The 23,456-nt window shown below is 42.9% G+C and overlaps 2 protein-coding genes and 1 long non-coding RNA gene across 4 annotated transcripts in view; 1 reads left to right on the forward strand and 2 right to left on the reverse strand.

Annotated features, from left to right (window-relative positions):
• Positions 1-21,740, reverse strand: part of KCMF1 (potassium channel modulatory factor 1) — a 75,933-nt gene extending 54,193 nt beyond the window's left edge. The window contains exon 1 of the mRNA XM_049696383.1: positions 21,576-21,740. Within this exon, the coding sequence (XP_049552340.1) occupies positions 21,576-21,591 (16 nt within the window). The 5' untranslated portion in view covers positions 21,592-21,740. The remainder of the gene's footprint in view (positions 1-21,575) is intronic.
• LOC125960910 (uncharacterized) lies at positions 15,327-21,088 on the reverse strand. 2 transcript variants are annotated; one of them, XR_007471075.1, is made up of 3 exons: positions 20,953-21,088; positions 19,966-20,019; positions 15,327-15,436 (listed from the first exon to the last, which is right to left on the reverse strand). It is a non-coding gene; the product is annotated as an uncharacterized LOC125960910 (long non-coding RNA). The 2 variants fall into 2 exon arrangements; XR_007471076.1 differs by lacking the exon at positions 15,327-15,436 and adding an exon at positions 15,725-15,864.
• Positions 21,741-21,980: 240 nt separating the features above from the next.
• Positions 21,981-23,073, forward strand: LOC117201984 (translation initiation factor IF-2-like). Its single transcript, XM_033431397.2, has 2 exons — positions 21,981-22,762; positions 22,873-23,073. Exons 1-2 carry the CDS (start codon positions 22,217-22,219, stop codon positions 22,936-22,938), a joined length of 612 nt encoding a protein of 203 aa, XP_033287288.1. The 5' UTR covers positions 21,981-22,216; the 3' UTR covers positions 22,939-23,073.
• Positions 23,074-23,456: the final 383 nt, after the last annotated feature.

Raw genomic sequence — 23,456 nt, forward strand, 5'->3', positions numbered from 1 at the left:
TGTGCCAAAACAAACGAGATGAACTTTTAAAGGGGTTCACATAATGTCTTGCTGTTGGATTAAAGAGCAATTCATGTGATTAAAACAAGCAAGCAAACAAAACAAAAAAACTCTGGGTGAATTAAGTAAGCAGAACTTCAGCTTCAGTATTAGCCCAATATGGGATGCAGTTGCTTACAAAAGCGAGGGAATAAACAAACAAGCTTAGGCTACATTAACTGTCATGTGGGACACACAACTGTAATATTTCCACAACATTTTGCTCTCGTCAGACCATATGTGAAGAACTGCATTCAGTTCTGGATGTCTTGTTTTAAAATGAGAAACAAATACAACATACTGACAGAATGGCAAAAGATCTAGAAACTCAGTCAAGAGAAATTACTAAGAGACAAAATGAGAAGAACAGAGAGCATGCAGTGTGGAGAAAATGTGCCGGCTCCACACAGACCCAGTACAGAGAAAGAACGCACTGCTCTCCATGCAGCTACTCAAGTCCAAACCAGGAAGCACTAAATGCAACATGGAATCTTGAACTGCATCCTGCAACAGGAAGGGGATATAAGGGGAAAAACTGGTAAAAATCTGAGTAACTCTATAGTTTAGTGAGTAACAATACATCAATGTTGGTTTCTTAGTTATGACAAACTTGTCAAGTTAACATGTTAACATCTGCGGAAACTGGGTGAGGGGTACGTGGGAAGTCTATTTACCATCTTTGCAACTTTTCTGTAAATCTAAAATTACTACAAAATAAAAAGTTTATTTAAAAAAAACCAAGAAACAAGGAGGCAGATGGTTCAATGAATGACACTCAAAACAGTGTAGTGAGTGCTCTGTCAATGCATGGGCTGTGTTTAGAGATTAGACAAACTGATACATGCCTTTGAAAGAATTTCTGAGTGTTTCACTGGAGGATGAGGCCATCTAAATTGGAGGTCAAATGAGTTTATTAAGACCATCAATATCTGTCTTGGAGTATGAAAGCCAGAATGTAAAGAACAAAAGCAAACTGAAGTGACCTATCAACACTAGGGAAATAACCATCTTACATTTGCAATAATGTTGCAAGTCATTCTACTAGTTTTCAGGAGGACCCAGAGGCTTCCCTAAGTGTTTTTGCAAACTGTAGCTCAGGACCCAGTAAAATCAGTTTAATCACAGAAGCTTTCACCTGGGAGGTACCATCCCCAGGGAGCCTATGGGGGTTATTTTTTGGTCACCACAATGATTGGGGTCCTACTGGCATTTATTGGGGGAAAGGCACCAAAGATGCTAGGAGTCTGGAAATGCAATAAAGAATTGCTCAGTATCCCAACAAGATTTTCCAAATCTCCCACCAGACATTCAAGTAGGAAATTAAAACAAAAAACTTTAAAATTGAGCATACTACCAAACTCCATCTTCCCCATAAACACAAAATATTTCCTGACGCTTTAGTTAACTTATTTTCCAGGTGTGACACTATCCTATAAGTTAAGAAAAGACTGTTTTGCTTCATTTAGGACTAAGACTGTTTAGCATTTCAGAAAATCTGATGACAAGCTGTTTGTAGTAGCTGAGTTTCCAGTACAGCATACCTCTATCAGACTGCTTTTATAGCCGTAACTTTCAAATAGTATGTAACAGAGACGTCTCTGAATAGATTTATTTCTAAACACTAAGTTAGTAAGGATTTATGAAACAGAGGGTTCTTTCTAAACTTTATTAACATTAAAAAAATTTCACATCAAGATCATCCTATATGTTATCCGATATTAGAAATCTATGTTGTGAAAAGTAACTATTAAACTTATTTATTTTGGGGCTGCTTCTCTTTCTTTTTTTACTCTGAGAATGTCTCTCCAAGTTTACCACATGGCTGTTAACTGTTTCTTTTTCTAATCCATCCTCTACACCCCACTGCCCATCAAAGGATATGCCCTGCAGGGTAGTTAAGTACTAGAGTCTGAAAGCAGGTTGCTAATGATGACTTCTTCCAGGTTTTCTGTGAGACTTCATCACTTCCTTGTCTCATGCCAGGTCATTTCACAGGGAATTATTTTGACACCACAGGTATAAATAAGGTCAAACTCACTGGTGAGTATGTGATACTACTTTTACTTCTCCATGTGGACAGTCTAATTTCTTATGTTATCCTCATATCAAGTAAAATTACTTCCCTCTCTTCTCATATTTTCCATTTTTAAAAATTTCCCTCTTCCTCTTATCATATATTGTTTTTATTTATTCTAACAGTTTTTATTTTAGTATCTACATATATCTCAACTCTTTCATTTTCCTATGATTTTTATACGGTATGTCTTCTGAGCCTATTTCTTTTTTTATTTTAACATCTTTATTGGAGTATAATTGCTTTACAATGGTGTGTTAGTTTCTGCTTTATAACAAAGTGAATCAGTTATACATATACATATGTTCCCATATCTCTTCCCTCTTGCGTCTCCCTCCCTCCCACCCTCCCCATCCCACCCCTCTAGGTGGTCACAAAGCACGGAGCTAATCTCCCTGTGCAATGCGGCTGCTTCCCACTAGCTATCTATTTTACATTGAATCCGAAGGTATTTACTGTAAGTAGGTACAGGCCGTCAACTACTTCACTGTAACATCTAAGGTACCTGATGACCTATCTACTAACTTTATTTCAGGATAATCAACAGCCTTAAAATATTTGTTATAAGAATAAATGAGGCACTAGGTCTGACTGGGTTGAGAATCATTAATATAGTGGATCTTAATCAGAATTTCTTGAAAACAACTGAAAATTATCAGAGTACACTGCAAACAGGGGACCATTTCATGAAACTTTTGTTTCCATTGTGTGTGTTTTTCTGGGTGTTGTAAAAATGTATTTCTTGCTAGAAGTCAAGGTCAAATAAATTTGTGGTCCCCCAGTTACTGAACAGATCGGTGGCCAACAATTGTCCTACAAGGTCCCTCACACTCGCTGCCTGCTTCACAAACGTCCCTCACCTCCTGGGAGCTCAGTCTACTCTGGGATCTACTTCCCACCTCCAGGTCCTCCCTGTCTCTCTAAAGCAGGTGCTTTCACCTTCCCTACTCCCCATATGGATGCCTTCAAGTCACTCCCTCAATTTCTTTTTATCTTTTCTGTCTTAAAAAACAAATAAATAAACAAAAAAACTGTGGGCATGGCAAAAGGCAAAAAAGTAGCCTTTTAAGGCAGGATGAAACCCAGAAGGCATACAGAAAAGACAGAGATAGGTCTATAATAAAAGTGAAAAGTCTTTGGGGGAGCCAAAGCATATACAAGGCAAATGCGATTCAGAAAAAAGTCCTATAATATAAAAAAGGTTTAATATCCTTAAGACTGGTAACAATCAGGAAGAAACAAGCAATTCTACGAGGCGGAAAATAAGTGAGCGCAAGAACAATTTTTAAATGAAAATTAAGCTGCTCACTTACCCTATGACCTAGCAATTCTCACCTCTAGGTATATACACCAATCCGCTTACTAAATTATCTCAATAATTGTAATAATTTTAAAAGAGTTTCACGTTTTCTAGGCATAAAGTGATATTAGCAAAAAGAGAGGTGGTTTGGGTTTTTTTGTTTTGTTTTAAATTTATTTATTTTTGGCTGTGTTGGGTCTCCATTGCTACACGCGGGCTTTCTCTAGTTGTGGTGAGCGGGGGCTACTCTTCATTGCAGTGCACGGGCTCCTCATGACGGTGGCTTCTCTTGTTGCGGAGCATGGGCTCTAGGCGTGCGGGCTTCAGCAGTTGTGGCACGTGGGCACAGCAGTTGTGGCTCACGGGCTCTACAGCACAGGCTCAGTAGTTGTGGCGCACGGGCTTAGTTGCTCCGCAGCATGTGGGATCTTCTCGGACCAGGGCTCGAACCCGTGTCGCCTGCACTGGCAGGCGGATTCTTAACCACTGCGCCACCAGGGAAGCAAGAGAGGTGGTTTTTACCTCCTATTTTCAAATGTTTATTTATAGTGGTTATTTGATTTCCTGTCTTAATAATATTTGCACTTGACTAGTGGGTTTTTTTTTTTTTTGGCGGTACGCGGGCCGGGCCTCTCACTGTTGTGGCCTCTCCCGTTGTGGAGCACAGGCTCCGGACGCGCAGGCTCAGCGGCCATGGCTCATGGGCCTAGCCACTCTGCAGCATGGGGGATCTTCCCGGACTGGGGCACAAACCCGTGTCCCCTGCATCGGCAGGCGGACTCTCAACCACTGCGCCACCAGGGAAGCCCTGACTAGTGGTTTTTAAAGAGTGTGGTATTACTTCCGAAAGGGCATTTTGAAATTTGGGTGTCATCTTGGCATTTGGGAGGTCCGTGCCAGGGATTTAAGAAACCTGCAATGTGATGGACAATATGACACAATGAAGAACTGCTGTTCTACCTTTCACATATCTTTCAAAGGTCCAAACAGAAAAACCTGTTTATAATTATTTGAACTTGGAAGCTAACTGAATTTTACGTATAGATACTAAGTATGTCTTGTAAGATTTAAACACACACTGAAATCATCAGTAACTGTTTGGGTAAATTGTTTAAAACTTGACACCAAGAGTTGTTCAACAGAAACAGCACTGATGGCAACATTGTTGAAGGTGAACTGCCAACACAACATGTCTGTATGGATTTGCATTTGAAGCTATCTGACTCACAGTGAGTCTTACATAGGTACAAGTATCTAACCTCTTCATTATTTCCTCTAATTTAATTATGCCTGAGCATTCACATCCTGAAAGGCACTATTTCATTTCATTTATCCTTTATGAGAGCATTACAGTGATTTCTTTAAAGTACGTGAATCAGAGTTCTTTATAGAAAAATTCCAATGAATAAAATAAACATAGAGAAAACAAAAATGGAAAAATCAACATCTTGCAATCACTATGAAACAACAGATCCAGGCAGCTTACATCAGTAACTGCCAACGGAGGGACAGCTGACATTTGAATCCACTAAGACAACCAGTCATTATGGGCCTCTTAATGTGATATAATAAGTATTATGAAATATTCAGCACCTATAAAATATTCTATGAAACAAACATCTGAATCAACCCTCTAGAACTGATTACCGCTTAAAAGAAATACAGAGAATGAAAGAATATGATAAAATGACATCATAAAAATGCAAACCAGAATGTTAGAAATACCAAAGAAATGATTTGGTTTCTTCAAAAACTAAATAGCATTTTTAAGGGTGGGGGGCTGTTATAGAGATTTTAAAGGACATAACAACCAAATGTAATTATGTGGACCTTCTTTGGATCCTGATTTTAACAAACTAACTTTAAAAAGACGTTTCTGAGACTACTGGGAAAACTGAAGATGAACTGGGTATTATATAATACTAGAGAATTGCTGTTAATTTTGTGAGGTGTGATAATGATACTGTGGCACGTGTGTGTGCATGTGTGTGTGCATCCCTATCAACGGGATAAATACTGAAATATTTGTGGGTAAAATAATACACAGGTCTCGGATTTGCTTTTAAAATGTTCAAAGCCCCCCAAAAGGAAGGGGGTAGGAAATTGATTTAAAAATGGCAAAATGCTGATGTGATGAACCTGGTTAATAGAACAGGGGAATATATTACCAATGTGTTAATCTCAGTCAATTAAAAAAAAAATCTTAGAACAGAAAAAAAGAGGTACAGAATCACCTCCTTAGTCCTCTCTTTACTCTAGGTTGCCACTAATCTACCAATCAACACTCTGAGCTACTCAGTGATGCACTCCTCTGACATCATCATCTAATAGAGCTAATATCCTGTCCACGAGGACAATGACAGTCTTTTATACACCTTAATGAAAGATATTGTCTATGGCGATACTTTGATATACCAATTTAGAAGCCCAATCAAAAGAGATAAGTCTGGTATGCTTGGTTTTGATATATCCTCAATATATCCTAATCACTACTATTTTTCATCGGCCTTTTCCCTAGCAAAACTGTTCTTTTCACTGTTCACAAATTCTCACAAATTGTGTTTTCCTACCTTGGCCTTCTTATTACATACTCATTTCTGCCCACCCCATTGGTTTGGAATGTCTGCTTCTCCTCTACCCAGGCAAGTCCCTTATCCACAAAACTTGCTCAAACCTCTTTCTCCTTAGTCCCTTTGCCTTCATCTGAACACTCAGATTCACAGAATGTTAGGAAAGTAAGAGATTATTCATGGCTTTCACTGTCCTATAACAAATAGGTAAGCCTTTTAAAACTTCTCCCTCCATTATAATGCAAATTCCTCAAAGGTAGAGACTATATCTTACCTTATATACCTTATCTTACCCTACCTTCCTATATCTTCTCTTATATACTTTGCATAACGTTAACACTCAAATTACAGGCACGGAACTGAGAAGTATGGTAGACAACTGTTTCGTACGTCCAAGATGAAAATGATGATGATGGCTCAGACAATGAGTGCTTACCATATGCCAGGCACTATTCTAAACATTATATATATAATAACCATCAAATATAACCACCCTAGCATTATGCCCACCTCATGAAATGATACACACAGAGGTGAACAACTTACCCAAGGTCACAGTTTGTAAAGTAAGTGACCAGGCTGGGGTCTGAACCCTGGTGGTCTGGCTCCAAAGTCCCATGGATAAATGTACTAGTCAGCATCTCAGAAAAAAAAAACCCTGAGTGAACAGAAAATTTTATCCACTGAAGAAATCTAGCCTCAGAGTATCTACAAACTAATAACTCTCCCTGAGCCTACAGTTTTGGGTAACTTCATCCCAGCAGCATATATAGTACAAAGTGAGCCTGGAATAAGAGTCATAGGATCTGAATTCTAGCCCTCACTGTGATCTCAGGTAGTGTGACTCAGCCTTTCCAGACTGCAATTTTATTTGGGAAAAAAAAAGGTTGATTTCCTTCTGGACTTCTATCTTCTCTTGATTTTATTGGAGAGAAAAGGATTCAAATAAACTAATTCATTATCCAGCTGCCAAACTGGCCTAAGTTCCACACTGAGCTCTCCTGGCCTGGACCTGTATCACTGCAACACTGGCACAGGAGACACACCAGGCTTGTGACCTCTATGCTCCCTCTCTCTTGCTACTTTGGGGGAAAAAAACAGGTTCACAGGCCCCCCCAAACAGACACTTACCTACTAAAAGGTTCAGGGACTCAAGCCACAATAAACTGGAAAGAAAGGCAGCAGAATCACACCAAGTCTTGACTTTAAGATACCTAATGATATTGCTGAGCCTGTACCTGTTCACACTCATTCAACCAACTCCAGTTGATTCAGCACACATCTCCACTTGAACATTTAACAGACATCTCTTACCTAATATGTCTGAAACGGAACTCCTGACTCCAGCCTCCACAAATGCTCCTCCCCTCCACATCTCAGTAAATGGCCCTCCTCTCACCCACCTGGCCTGCCTGTGTCCTTGTTAGATCCACATTCAAAGGATTAAACCCCAATGCCCCACCATCACCTGTAAAGCCCCATGTAATCTGGCCCAGGCTATCCCCACCTCCTCACCTAGTCAGCTCCAGCCATCCTGTTCCTCGCATAACCTACTTCATTCTAACTCCAGGGCTTGTATACCTGAAGTCTCTGCTTGAGATGGGTCACCCTCCTCTGAAAGGCTTTCTTGACCAATCTTTTTTTAAAAAACACACAGACCACTCATTCACCTCCCATCATATTCAATCCTTAATCCCTCAGTCTGCTTTATCTTCTTCAGAATATTTATCAGTAACCAAAATTAAATTATGTGTTCCTTTTCTGTATCCAACCTCCCCATTAAAACATAAGCTCTACGCTGAGAACTTCCTCTTATCTTTCATTACTCTATCCCCAGTTTCAACACCAGTACCTGGCACAGTATTTGTTGAGTGAATGACTTTTCCCAGTCTTTAGTATCAGTCTGTAGTATCTACCTTTTAGCTATAGACATCTCTCCTTTCCTTCACAGCTTAATCTTTAAGAAGTGTTTCCAGTTTCTCATGTTCCTTCAGGATTGAATACACTGCAATCTGGGCTCCAGCCTATGCCTTTGAAGGTGCTCATTAAGTTCCACAACCTTCCTCACTCCAACAGTCCCAGCCAAAGAACACTTCACTCCTTATCTTCTTGACCTTTCTGCGGCAATACTAACCATATCCTCCTTCCAGAACGTCACCTTCCTAAGTTTCAGTGACAATGCTCTCCCCTGGCTCTCCCGCTCTCCAGGCTATCCCCTTCAGCCAGTCCTCCTGCTCCTTGAACGTGAACTTTTCCCAAGGGCTGAATGATTGGTCTACCAATCTTCTTAATCTGTATGTTCTCACCATCACTGAGCAATCAACTCTACCACTATGGATTTATCTTAGCCCAGACCTATTCCTCCTGAATTCCAGACCCACATGTTCAACTGTCCCTGGTCATCTCTACCCGGATGTCCCACAGGTACCTCAAACCCAACATGCTAAATATGGAAGTCACTTCTCTTTTCCCTACTTCCCACCTTCACCCTTAAAGCATGCTTCTTTGTCCTAGATATGCATCTTGATGAATAGCACTGCCCAACTAATGAAGCCCAAACCCCGAGTTTTCCTAGACTCTTCATTATTCCAAAATCCCCACGCCTAACCATTCACCAGATAGGTCTCTCATTTGCACCCACTATAGCAATTATCTTATCTTGTGGTAACTTACCTGTCCGTCCCCCCGCCCCACCCCCCGCAAATCCATCCTTCAGAGCATCTCTTTCTAGAACACAAAAGTCATACTGGTTTAAAATTTCCTAAAAACTCGTTCCCATTAACCTATCCTATTGACAAGGTTCATCTCCTGGCATCAGCCCCTCCCTTTCTGCTCCAATAATGTTAAATTTCTTATGGTCTCCCCTCAGAGCAAAATTCTTTCTGCCCATGTCTCTTTCCATGGGATACTCTTCCCCAACATCAGATACAGCTCAAATACATAACTCCTTTTGGGATGCATTCATGAATTCATCCATAAAACTGAGAAGCCTCCCATACCTATTCCTTCACTATACCTTGCAGGTATAAATTTATTATAGTTCATACTACATTGTATTATAATTACCTGTCTCATCTTAGAAGGCTGGAACTGGAACTCCCTCTGCTTTTCATCCCCAGTGCCCAACACAATGTCTCCGCATAGAGAAAGTATTCAATGTATATTTATTAAATGAATGGATTAAAGTAGGAGTCAGCAAACCATTGCCCATGGGCCAAATCTGGCTCACCACCTGTTTTGTCCAACCTACAAGCTAAGAACAGTTTTTACATTTAAAAATGTTTAGAAAATTTTAAAAAGAATAATATTCAGTGATGCCTGAAAATTATATGAAATTCAAATTCAGTATCCACAAATAAAGATTTATTGGATTATAGCCACGCTCATCTGTTTATGTTTAGTCTTATGGCTGCTTTCATACCACCGCAGCAGAGTGGAGTAGCTGCAGTCGAGACCACGTGGCCTGCAAAGCCGTACTTGCTATCTAGCTCTGTACACAAAGTTTACTGACCTCTGAATGAAATGAAATGATCATGGGCTTTGGTTTTCGACAGAACTTAGTTCAAGTCCTGGCTTTACCACTTACTACCTGGGTGACCTAGGACAAATAAGCTAACCTCTCTTACTTAGACTCAAATCCCTAATTTGTAAAGCAGGATAACATATCTGCTGGGTTGTTTTGAAATTTTACTAAGCCTTTTAATTGTGATCCCTGCTGTAGGAACCAGTCTATAAAGTGCCTGGTACAGAGTACAGCTTAATGTTGAGAACCCAGACCTGGGTTTGAATTCCAGCTTCATCGCAGACTGTGTGACCTTGGGCAAGGTACTGAACTCAGTGCTTCAACTTCCTCATCCATTACACTGGGATAATAAATATACACCTCACAGGACAGTTGTGAGAACTAAATGAGTTGGTACATGTGAAATGCTGAGCACAGTGCCCCTCGGATAGTAAGCACTCAATAAATACTACTATTACTATAGCAAATGTTTGGTTAGCATTAGTTTCTCCCCTTCCCACCTCCTCATCTACTCTACCTCTCACCCCTATTCAAAGCAGCCTATATCTAAAGGAGTAAGTCAATACTTGCATGACAAGTGCTATTGCAGATGATGGGTGGTCAGGAATGGTCTGTGGCTTCCAAGTCACATCACAATCATGGTTCTCCCTTTGCTTTCTGATCCTCCCTTCTCTAGATGCTTTCTTCCTTAGAAATCTAGCCAATCCCCAGACTTCAATGTAGGGGGCTATAAAATTCTTTTTTCTAACCAAGATTTCTCTCTCCTGAGCCCCAGTGTAGTATTTCTCAACTCCTGATTTCTACCTAATGGCCTACCATCACCTTAAATTCAGAACGTCAAAAGCTGAAAATTATTCTTTTCCCCATCTTTTCCCCACCTGTCCCTTCCTATCTTCCTTAACTACCAAAAGAACCTGCTATCCTCCCAGCACCCTGGCTGGTTGTCCTGAAATTATACTTTAGTCCTTCCTCTCTTGCAATAGGACTTTCTCTCAAGTCATATTTTTTCTTTTTGCTCCTACTGTCACTGACTAATTCAGGTCCTTTTAACTTCAAGCTCATTCCGCCAGAGTCTCTAACTGGTCCCTGCCCCAGGCACCAACCTACTCTGCACACGGACCCCACTACTCTTCCTAAAACATGCCACTCTTCATCATGCCCTTTCTCTGCTTAAAACTTTTGATGCACTACCCCAACTCCCCTTCCACCCCATAACCTGTATGGAAAAAGGAAAAGACTGACCTTAGTGTGGCAATCAAAATCCTTCCCTATCTACCTTGCTCCAATCTTCCTTTCTAATCTTATCTCCCATAATAAAAATACCATCACCTTACATTTGTGCAGCACTTTATCTAACTTAGAAAACATTCTTACATGTGCTGCCATTTCATCTCCACAACAACCCTTGGGAAGAGGCCAAAGAAGTATATTAGTATCCTTTTACAGAAACCAGATTCCTAGCACTGAACTGGAAGTTAGGACTTACTGGCATATGGGAGTCTCCTGTTCTAGACACCCTGGTCTCCTCAGTATTGTCCCATCTACCTCTCTCCAACTCGCTCATGTTTTCTTAGCTCTGCAGTCTACTCCCTCCCATTCTCCTACTTGGTGGACTCCCTAGAGTGAAGAGTATAGGGGAAAGTTCAAAAAGAAATGTTTCTTAGAGATGCTGGAATGTGCTTCATTAGGGATTTAGTTTCCAGCCTTTGCCAGAAAGATCTCTCTAAAGAAGGGCTTCTACAGTGTATTTCTCAAAGCACTAACAATTCAACAGTCCTCACCACAGCCCACCATACAGGGTATGCAGGGTCTGGCCTGGCTATGCCAACTCCATTTCCTACCCCTTCCCCCTCGATCACTGTCCGCCATCCACAGTGGCCTCACTGCTGTTCCCAGAGCATTCCAAGTCTCAAGGCCTCTGCACTTGCTGTACCCTCCTTTACACATCCTTCACTTAATTCAAATTTTTTCTTTTAAAGTTCTGTCTTCAGAAAGGCCCTTCCTGACCACCGTATCTAAAGTAGGCCCCCGTTCTCTATTCCCTTAACCTGTTGTATGGGTTCTCATAACACTTGTCACCTCCTAACACTCTGTTACTTATTCATTCTTTCATGGTCTTTCTCAGGGATCCACAAACCTTTTCTGCCAAGAGGCAGAGAATAAATATGTTCAGCTTTCTCTGTCACAACTACTCAACCCTGCCACTGTAGCACAAAGCAGCTTAGACAATATGGGAAAGAGGAGATGTGGCTGTGCTCCAATATAACTTTATTGACCAAAACAGGCAGTGGCCAAGTTTGGCTTGTAGGCCATACACCCCCAGTATACTCCTTCTAATAGAGTGTGAGTGTCAGAGGGACAGGAAGCTTCTCTGTTTTGTTCACTATGGTTTCCTTGTGGCCAGAATAGTGCCTAGCCCCAAGTACACATTCAATAAATATATGTTGAGTAAACAAACAAATAGAACTAGTCTGGAGCAGAGAGCTATGCTCCTCTTCACCTCCTCAGGTGACAACAGCATGACGTTCAAGAAGAATGATGCCAAGGTCATGAGCTCCATTTCCATTTGGTTAGTATCACACCATGAAAAGTGGTCCCACAACCATTGTGTGCCTGTCACCAGCAATAACAACCTCAGGCAAAGAATGCCTTTGGTTGTAACTGGGTCCAGGTAGGAGCCTGTTAAAACACAGACTGCTGGGCCCCACCCCCAGAAATTCTGATTTGGTAGGTCTAGGGTAGAGTCCAAGAATCTGCATTTCTAGCAAATTCCCAGGTGATGCTGATACTGCTGGTCCTGAACCACACTTTGAGAACCACTGGATGAGAGTACCCAAAAATGACAGTACTAGCATTTTTATACTATTAAAAAAAAAAAAAAAAAAAAGAGAGAGAGAGCCACAGATTCCTTATGTTCCAGTGATCTGGCTGGAGGGGGACTGCAGGGAAAAAAAAAAAAGAACCGTAAAACTGACTGCTCAGTGGAAATGTTGCTCCAATAAAATGAAGACAGAAAAACACTAGGTCTTTAATTTTTAACAGACTGTCTTCCAAACACTCTATTTTCACTTGCAAATCTAGCTGTAACTGGAAAACAATAAGCCAAATAGGTAAAAGAGAGAAGTCACCAGTGGGTGGCTAACCTTGATAGTGGGCTAAGTATTAACTCCATAGTCAGTTTCCTTAAAATTACTTTAAAGAACAATCATAACCACCTGTCTTTCTATTGCTAGATGCCAAGAGACTTTTGGAGATGGATACTAGAGATCTAATCTATACAATGAAATATATCGACAATAAATTACCAAGCCTAGGGGGTCACTGTTTTCAAATGATGAATTCACCGTAATAGAACTTGAAATGGACTAGTAACAATTTTCCCAAATTCTACATTTGTCAACGCAGGGGACTTTAAAATAACCCCCAAACTCACATTAAAATCACCCTGAAGCCACTACTTTATACCTCATCAATCTGAACAGCTCACAAAGGGATTAGAATTTATATACATTTGTAGCTGTTTATAAAGTAGGTTTCTATTGTGATGGTTATATGCAGTTAAAGTAAGTTAAAAATAATTTTAAGGTGAAAAAGTAAGGTAAAACCTAGCTTCATAGGAGAGAAATTCTAGGAACAGAAATCTAGAATGCTAATGAACAGACCATTAAGTAGATGGCAATACTGCATCAACATGTACTTACAAAAAGAGACAGTACATGATCAAAAGATGAATCAGCAGACCCCCGATATATGAGTCTAAAGTATGTCTCAACTAAGACCAAGTATTCATTTTTTTTTTTTTTTGCGGTATGCGGGCCTCTCACTGTTGTGGCCTCTCCCGTTGCGGAGCACAGGCTCCGGACGCGCAGGCTCAGCGGCCATGGCTCACGGGTCCAGCCGCTCCGCGGCATGTGGGATCTTCCTGGACCGGGGCAGGAACCCGTGTCCCCTGCATCGGCAGGCGGACTCTCAACCACTGCGCCACCAGGGAAGCCCAAGACCAAGTATTCTTTATGAAAATCTAGCATCTGAATTGAAAAGTATTAAGTGTGAACTATACCCTAGATTTTTATAGCATTGTAAAGAATAAAGAATGTAAAAATATCTCATAAACAATTTGTATACTGATTGCATGTTGAAATGCTGTTTTGTATATATTGGGTTAAAAGCATTAAATTATTAAAATTAATTTCACTTCCTTAGTTTTGTTACTGTAGCTATCAGAGAATTTTAAATTACATGTGACTTGCAATTAGATTTCTGTTGGACAGTGTGATCATGCACCCCAATTCTGCAAGTAGATTTGCTATCTCCTCTACCATTTGGGTGATTTCTAAGAAGCTTGCAGAAAATGATATGGAACAATGAATGAGCATGAAGATATGCAGTATGTCTGACATGGAGTGAAGCTCCCTGATCCTGGCCTAATACAGGATCACCACGGGCCAGATGCTCATCCACTGTAACTTGAGGTTCTAATCACCATTTTTCCCAAGGATAGGAAGACTGGTTCTACCTCTGTGGCTACTATGTATATCCATATCTATAGCTATACAAACACGTGAACAGGTGACATTCAATTCAAATTGCAATTAACTGTGTCAGAATCCCTAGTAGTGTCAATAAGGATGAACATAAGATCTCTGATTATGAAAACTACCTGGTTCCCAACACCAAACCAACCCCCAGCTCCCAGGATGTATTTCATTCTTGCAGAGAAGGGACACATCTGTAACAACTCCTTTATATAATCCCCGCCCATTTTATTTCAATGTTTTTAACTCCTGACTTAGAAAGTTTCTCATTTGCTTGCACTGCCAAACCTCCACAATCACAGAGGACACCAAAGGAGAATGCTGGCTGAGGAAGAATAACAGAAGGAAGTAGGGTCTAGTTACTCACCCCAACAGTTGCTATATAACCATAAGGACTTCGCAAAAAAACTATACTGAATACAAAAAGCTTAATCCCTTGAGCTCTTTTCTAAGTATTCAATATCAAAAAGATACTTATATATGCAGATGTGTGTTGAGTCTTACAGTCTAAGGATAATATTGTTAAAGAAAGAAATGTACTGCTGGACAGCATTAGAAGTGATTGTGAAGCTTGAATGAAAATAAGCTTAAAAAAAAAAAAAAAAAAGGAGGGGGAGCAAATATTGCCAAAACATTAAAACACTTACATGACTTATCTATCCTGTCATAAAATATAAACTTCAAGGACTAACTCGAGCACACTGGAAAAGAGCCACAACCTATGCAACAGCATTTAATTCCCAAACATGTGTTTCTAACCCGCTGAATATCATCATCCTGCAGCAAGGGTCAACAACTTGCAGCAAGCTCTGGAGATGACTGAGTGGTACTTGAGTAGGTAGTCCATAAATATTTGCTGAATGAATGACTGAATGAACCAAAAAACTCATACACAGTACAATTAATATGCAGAACCCACAGCCAGCTAATCTGAAACCAGAGCCAGAAGGAGAACAAAACAGTACCTCGGAGTCCAGTCCCAGGCCATCCCCACAGGAGTCAGCTACCCTAAGTTATTTTCATTCTATGTACATAGTTTATTCATCCCCTCTGACTTTTATGGAAGTTCCAAGTTCTCTTTCCTACAATCTCTCTCCCTCTTAACCAGTTCCTCCAGATAAAAACAGGAATGCATTGTCCAGTCTCACCATTTTTTAGACAAGTATTAACATCTCTAACAATCACCGGCAAATGTTCACTGGGCCTCCAAAGGCCAGACACTATGCTAGGTGGTAGGGTACAAAGGTAAGTGTAACACTATACCTACCCCTCAGGTAGTTTGTGGGGCAGGCAGACAAGTAAACAATTGCAGCATAAAAAAACGCCTGGAGAATGAGGCAGGAGTGCCACCGGAGGAACTTAACTTTGCTGGGTGGATGGGGAGGGTGACAGAGTCTTAAGGAACAAAAGAAACAAAAGTCAAAACCAAACATTATAGTTGAGTATACCTGTGACTGTTCGAATGGTCAACTCATCAAGTTAGCACTCTAAAGTGGCGCTCTGAATGAAGATCCTCTGACTGTAGAAAAATTTGAAGTTCATGACAGTGGCAATGAATACTACCAAGAGAAGGAACACACAGACACACACTTCAGCAGAACATAATGTGCAAACCTAATTAGTCATGATGTCAAGAGGCTTCACCCACTTATTGTCTGTCCCTCCAAGCTGAAGGTGACTCGATTGACCGACCCACTCCTGTGATTTCAGCTGGTTTTTTCTCACAGCAGTGATGGATTTGCAAGGATCCATCCATACTTTCTCCCTGATACCCCTTGTGGCTACGGGCAAAGTCTGCTGGACTGATGGCTGGTACTGTGGCCCTGAAAAGATACACAGACCATGTACATGAACTGGATAGACCCACACTCTGCTTGTCACTATTCAGAAAGACACAGCTAAAAACACGGATTAACAAACATGTGGGAAGGCAGTGAGAAAGGTAGCAGGGATGGCACCCTGGAAGGTGCCTAATCAGGCAATTCATCTCTTGCTAGTTTCACAGGACAGTGAGTTTTTACCTCCTGGCATGCAGCTCTTAAGACATTTCATCGGCATAAGAGTTAGTTTTGTGTTTCTGACTCCCTGTGACTACAGATAATTTCCAAGCTTCAGGCCCACCCTAACTTTCCTCTGCCATCACCCTCCTGGCCTCTTGTCCTTACCATCCCCCAAACGTCCTCTCTTTTCACCCAAAATACTCACTTCCTTCCCATGGAACGTAGGTAATTTGTTCCCTCAGGAAACTGTCTGCCTTATCCAATATCTCCAACATGAATCAGGACATAGATAATATATAAAAATTAGCACATTTAAAAAATGCTCTGATCTGTATACCTCTTACAGACTCTTTCTTCAATTATAATGAATAGCTTAAGTGACTAAAAAAGCATACCATATCATTTTAAGGAAATGAACAACATCATGGCTCCTAGCACAACACTAAAATTAACATGAAATTAAACTTTTATCAACAAAGATTTTAATTATGAATAGCACTCCTTTTAAATTTTATGAGTATGATGGGTAGGAAACGTTTCCGTATTCATGAATGTAGCCACACAGCAATATTTATAATGAAATTAAAAACACACTATTTTTAGGATAACACAACGATACCTTAATCTTCACTAAGAACAACTTTTGGAACCCCCAGTCTAAAAGAAACACCCAAACCTCAGCAAATATATATGGTAGATGTTATAAAGCTGATTTTTGAAAATTAAGTAATGACTCATAAGGGCATGGATTTCTTTTCTGAAATGTCGCAAGTGTAATATGAAGGAATTTGGTAGTTTCACATCAGAAGCTTCCTAATTTTCCACTGTGAAAAAGTTTTCAATCTTTAAGCAAGATTGCTGCTAATAAATTCTTAAAATTCTAAGACTAAAAGGAATTTCTTCCAAATTAAATTTCTAATTTAAAATAAGAGAGGGAAGGTATATTTCGTCACATTTTAACTTTAACACAAATGTCAATATATGGGGAAAATGGGCTTCAAAATCAACTTTATACAAAATCATGAAATTGAAGACCCCAGAAATTAAAATATTTATGTTCTATCCTTTATTGAAAGTCAAGGTAAATGTAATTCATGATTTATTGAAATTTAAAGTCAAGTAAGAATGTCATAATCTTTCAACAGATCATTTAAGTAAAATAAGTTGTCTGACATGATGGCAAAGCTCTTTTCAGTGGGAGTGAATCTATTTTGCCACAGGAAGGCAAAAGTCACCACATTAAAATCACATGCTAATTGCCAATCCTGGCTTTCCAGTCCCCAAATCCTGAAAACAAAATTATTGCAATTCACTACGGGATTGTCTGCATGTGCATTTTTAGCATCAGACAGCACTTTCAGAGAAGAGAAATCTACTAACAGAAGAGTTCTACAATTTCAAAAAAATGGTACAACTTTCAAAAACTAGAGTAATGGCCTACTTACTCTTGTACATTACATTCTGAAAATAAACAGTATCAGATGCTTCTGAGAATAACACAGTATCATCACTTGTCCATTTATTCACTATCATTTTTACATATGAAAATCTTCAAAAAACTAGGGGAAATATAAATCAGGTAGAGATAGGAACTCTATTTGAAATCTCGAACAATTTTATCCAAAATCGAGAGTAGCCCACAAAAAAGCTGAGGCGGCACTCAAGAAAAAGGCGTTAGGAATCACAATAGATTCCCTCTCTGAAATTGGGCAAAATTAGCAAGAAAAAAGTTGGTAATTATTTTGTCATCAATTTGTTTATCCCTTCCTTATGGTATGTCTACTGGGCGGTAGAAGCTGTGCACACATGCACCTTCCCCACCAAACTTAAGGTGAGAAGCTGTGTCTTGTTCATTCATCCCCACATTCTCCGTAACTAACCCAGGGCCTTATACATAGTAGCGAATAAAAAAAGGTGAATGATTTAAGATAATAACCCCAGGTAATCAACTAGGCTCCAACTCATGCAAGAACACTCATAATTTCATTTTAGCTAATAAGCACTGAGTAATTTGATGTTTTTAAAAACATGTGCAAAGCTATTATATAGTTTTTAAGCTCTGCATAACACAGTTATACTTTAAATGTATTTAAAAGGAAAGTATGTAGTGAAACATTAAAAAAAATACTCTTACAAATGAAATAGAAAATGATTGGTTTCACTGTGTATAACATGGAACTAGATGGTGTTGGTATGTTGAACATAAAGTGACTAGGAGCTGATGTTGTAAAATGTTTGTTAACGTGACAAGAACGTTACAAAGTGAATTAAAAGGCCCTGGAATTCTGGTTGGAAAAGTCACGTTGGGCAAGCGGCAGACAATGTAGAGTACCATCATCTCCACTCAGACAGTGTCTGGGAAGGTGGTTGGGGAGTCTGCTTCCCATGCCTCAGGAACAATGACTTCTATCCCAATTGACATGGTACTGCTGGAAACAGGTACAGAACTGGCTCAGTCCATGGACTTGCTCCCCATTCCCAAAGGAAACACCAAGCAGAGCGGGCCCTTTCTGGACTCCCAACAATTCCAGTTCTATCAGCTCTCTAAAGCTCTACTCTAGAGTAAAAGTAGGCAAATTATAGCCTGCAGGCCAAAATGGGCCAAATTCGGCCACCTCCTGTGTTTGAACAGCCTGCACGCTAAGAACAGTTTTTACAGTTTTAAATGGTAAAACAAAGAATCATATGTCATGACACATGAAAATTAAAATGAAATTCAACAGCAGTTCCATAAAGAAAGTTTCCACTGGAACATGGTTGTGCTCATTAATTACATGCTGTCTGCTTTTATACTACAACGGCAGAGTGGACAGAGACCTTATAGCTTGCCAAGACTATGATACTTACTACCTGGTCCTTTACAGAAAAAAGCATGCTGACCCCTGGGCTAGGACATTTTTCTATGCTTCTAGTTGCATCTCATTTCTCAGAGGTAGTCCACTGCTTCACCAAGTACAGACTCTAAGCTTGACAGATGTCCATCCTGGGGCTGTGTTGTCCAAAGTTACATGTTACATATAAAATAGCGCAACTCATTAGGATGGGCCCAAAGACAAACTAACAAATTACATGCCTACAGAAGGCACTGAAAAGGAAGCACAATGCAAGCACAACAGTACAGGCAGCTCAGTTCAGATCTTTTCGCAGACTACTACACCCAGTCCTGGCTCATATTACTGAAAGGAAAACAACAACTACAGAGAATTTGGAGGTGGACAGATGATTGAAAGGGCTCAAAAATCATACCACTAAAGAAATGGGATTACTTGGCCCAAAGAAGAAAGGGTAAGAAACAAACTATAATATCGAGGGTGTCAAACTCTACATTTGTTGATAGGCTAAATTTCTACTGATGAAAATAACTGGCAGCCTAAACTAAAATTCCACAAAACATATATCTAATGAATTAAATGTGATTCTTAATGAGATTGCCATTCCTGCCTTAGGCCATAAACCAGACCCTTAAAAAGTAATCACTTGTCAAATATTGTACTATAAGTCTTAAACTGATACATTATAGGAATGCTCCTTCTTCAGAAACCTCTGGCATTATGTAAGTTACCAGAAAAGGTGTGCTATTCATGTGCTGAGGAGTTCAGTAATATTCAAGTAACTAAACGGTAAATGTAAGTTTCATGACCACATGCCTTTCCACAGGACCAAACAGGGAAAACTGGGCTTAAATTACAGAATTTGTGTTACATTCAAGAATGTTCACGCTGTGGGATTTTAATTACTCTAAAAGATTACTGAGGGTAAAGGAATCTTCCCAGGACACCATTCAATCTGAATATTCCATCTGGAACTACCTGGATATTTTCTTAAAGCAAGGAGAATGGGTCTCAAACACCCTTCTTCCATTGCTATGATTCTGTAACTTTAACTCTCCTAGTTCTTATGAGTAAGAGAGCCTGCAGCCATTACTTTCGTTTTGTCTTGAAGGTGGTCAATGTACACACGACTTCAGCCTAAAATAAACTTTAATATCCCCAATTAAAATTTTATTATAACTTTAATTACAACTTCTTTTAAATTACAAGATAGAAAATGTATTGCCATTAAGTAGAAGAAAATGGGAAAATAGGCATAGCTTCTAAATATTTGTATGAGCCTATGTACCTTATTATTTCAAACTGTCCAACACTTGTACACAGTAAGTGAAGAAAATATAACCTATTTCCTATTAGTTTTCTGACTTTAAAATACAGAACACTTGGACACAATATTTTCTTGGAGTCCATCTCAAATTACATTATAATTAGTAATGCTCTGAATATAATTTTGAACAATCTGAGTTTTTCAATCTTTAAAGTCTAAGGCCTGTATTTCCCTAAGAATACCCTTCTAACAGTGTGATGCACACACAAATGTGACTCACTAAACTTTCTCCACTCCTACATCACCTATACAGTATTTTAACATCCAGAGTACACAATATCTTCAAGCCACTTCTACAATGTTGCATTAACCTTACCAGGATAAACTTTTCGCCAAGTCTCGTAATACTTTTTATTTAAATACCTGTGGTAGTGAAACAAAGAAAACACAACCCCCCTCCCCCTTTTCTAAACCATATGGCAGCAAACTGAAGTTAACTTATTTTTTACCAGATCAACGCCTATACCTCGGCTCTAAACATTTTTCTCTTTGTGCCCTGGGGCCGGGCTAGAGCTGTCTGCTGATTTGCAACTGTACCCCCATCATGTTTTTAAATCGCAAAACAAAGTCCAAAACGCTCCCTGACCACTAACAGACCTCACCACGGTCATTTACCAAAACCTGGTTTAGGGAGACATGCACGCCGGGAGAGGGGCCCACGGCCGGCCGGGAGCCAGTCCCCCTCCTACCGGGTGACCGAGCAGGGAGTTTGCTCGCCCGGCCGGGACGGATCCGCCCCGGGAACTTGGTTACCCGAGCTCAGGGCCGCGCCGAGGCCTAGCCGCGAGGCCGGGGCGGGCTCCAGGCGGCGGGGGCTTCCCGTTCCCCGGCCGCAGAGCCTTCCCGCCCGCCCCGCAGTCGCCCGCAGGCAGGGGCGCTCGCCGTCGTCTCCCGGCGACCGGACGCGCCCGCCGGGTCCCGGGCCGGCTCCTCGGTCTCCTGCCGCCGTCTGCGGCCCCGCTCGGCGGCCGCGCCGGGCCCTTCCGGGACGGCGGGAGCGCTAGGCCGCGCCGGGGCCCAGCGACTCCGGGGCCGGGCGGGCGGGCCGCGGCGTCCGGTATCAGTCCCGAGGGCCCGGCTCCCGCCGGTAACGGGCCCCGCCGCCTCCCCTCCCCCGCCCCATGACAGTGCAAACCCTCCGGCCTTCCCGGTCGCCCCGCCTCCGGCACCAGGCCCAGTTCAGGGCCGCGGCGGTGTCGGCGGCAGCGGCGGCGGCTGCGCCGCGGCTCTCCGCCCTCGCTCGCTCTCGGGCCCGGCGCCTCGGGCCCGGCTCGGGCTCGGCCCAAGTCTCCGCCGATTCCCGGCCGCCCTCCGCGGCGCCCGGCCCGGGCGGGGTAGGCCGAGGCCCTGGCGGTGGGGGTGGGGGCTCCTCTCACCTTCATGTCGGGACATCCTAGTTCAGACGGTGGCGGCGCGGCCCCTCCCGGGCTCCGGCTGCAGTGTCCCCCGCGGCGTCCCGCCGCTGCCCGCGCCGGCCGGCCGACTCCCACTCGACTCCCGGGCTCGGCCGCGGGGGCGGGGTGGGCAGCGGAGCGCTCCCGCGGCGGCGGCGGCGGCTGCGGCGGGGAGGCGGCACGGGGCGGGAATGGGGACGGGCCTGGCCGAGGCTGAGCTCCTCCAGGAGGCGGGTCCGACGCCGCGGCTCCGCCGGCGCCCGCCGTGACTCGGTCACTCTCGGGCCCGCCGGCTCCGGGCGGCGGCGCCGCGCTCCGCAAATCCCGCTCCTCCCCTCCCCCGGCCCACCCCCCGCCCCTCTTCCCCGGCTCCCGGCCGCCGCCTCCTCCTCCTCCTCTTCCTCCTCCTCCGCCTCCTTCCGCCGCCCGCACGTCGGCCCCGCCTCTCGCAGCCCGCGCCGGGCCTAGCAGCCCGGAGCCCCACGGCTGGAGGGCGCGGCGGGGGCGGCGGGGCGGCGCGGCGGCGGCTGCCCGCGCTCGTCGGCAGGCCGCGGTCGGGCGCCCGAGCCCGGCCTCGGCCTGGCCGCCGCCGCCGCCGCGCAGCGCGTAGGCAGGAAGAGGAAATGCTCGGCCGCCGGCGCCAGCCGCTCGCCAGTATGACCGGCCCGCGCGGCTCGAGGGGCCCTCGGCCGCCCCCAGCCCCGCCTGGGGCCTATCCGAGCCCGGGCCGTAGGCGCCCCGCCGGTGGGCCGGGCCAACCGCGACGGCGGGTGCTTCCCGGCAGCGAGCTGCGACCCCGGAAGGCTCCCCCCTTTCGGGCGCATGGCTGCCGGGCCGACAGCGGGCAGCGCCCTGCGGGAGGCTGCGCACCGGCTGGGGACATGTGTTTGTATTTCTTTTTAAGCCAGCGGCCCCGAAGGGGAAGGCGGCTGGCCTCCGGGAGTCGTCCGGTGTTGCCCGGCGGGGTGACTCGCGGTCGGCAGGGCGTGGACGCGAGAGGCCAGCCGGGAGGCGGCCGGTCTTGGCTGCTGTGCCCCAGGGCCGGCTCCTCGGGAACCATCTACTTCGAAGACTCCGCTCCCTCCAGCCCGGGTGTCCGGCAGCACCCGCGCAAAGTTTGTTCCAGCACCTTGGCTCACCCTGAATATTCTTCTCTGAAAACTGTTGGGGTGTGTTTGTATGTGTGTGTGTTTCCTTTTCTTCCTGTCCGTGAACTACTTTTCTGTTTTTAATCTATCTTTTACATTTTTACCCTCTTCCTTGTCAACTTTGTTTTCAGGCCTTAATTAGTTCATCAAATATTTATACAGACCCTTACCACGTGTCGATTGGTAGCGTGGTTTAGTGGAAAGAGATCGCACTTTGCGGTCAAGACAAATGCCGTGGATTCTGGTTCTGATATCCTCTATGTAACCTTGGGCATTTACCCTTTTATATTTGAATTTTTGTTTTTCTCCATAAACTAGAAGTGTGTCCCTAGGCTGAGTCTACTGAAATTGGATTCTAAGGTACTGCTTGCTTTGGGATTACTCTTTCCTTTCCACCATTACTATCTGTGTGACCTGGAGCAAATGACTTAGCCTCCTTGTGCCTTGACTGTCCCATCTTTAAAATGAGCGCGATTACACATGATAATAACAATAATAATAACAACAGGTATTTGGACGATTAAGAGCTAAAGTGTATATAAAATATCCAGCACGGGACACAGTAAAAACACAGTTTGTTACCATATTTCATTACATCTGATTTCAAGACGCTTCTCGATTTGAAAGGTATTTTTAAAAGCTCATCTTAAAAGTCAGGGAACTAAGTATTAGGTCACTATTTGGTAGTAACTAATGATGAACTAGTTCCCAGTCA

This window comes from Orcinus orca, chromosome 13, assembly GCF_937001465.1.
Source record: "Orcinus orca chromosome 13, mOrcOrc1.1, whole genome shotgun sequence".
NCBI lineage: Eukaryota > Metazoa > Chordata > Mammalia > Artiodactyla > Delphinidae > Orcinus > Orcinus orca.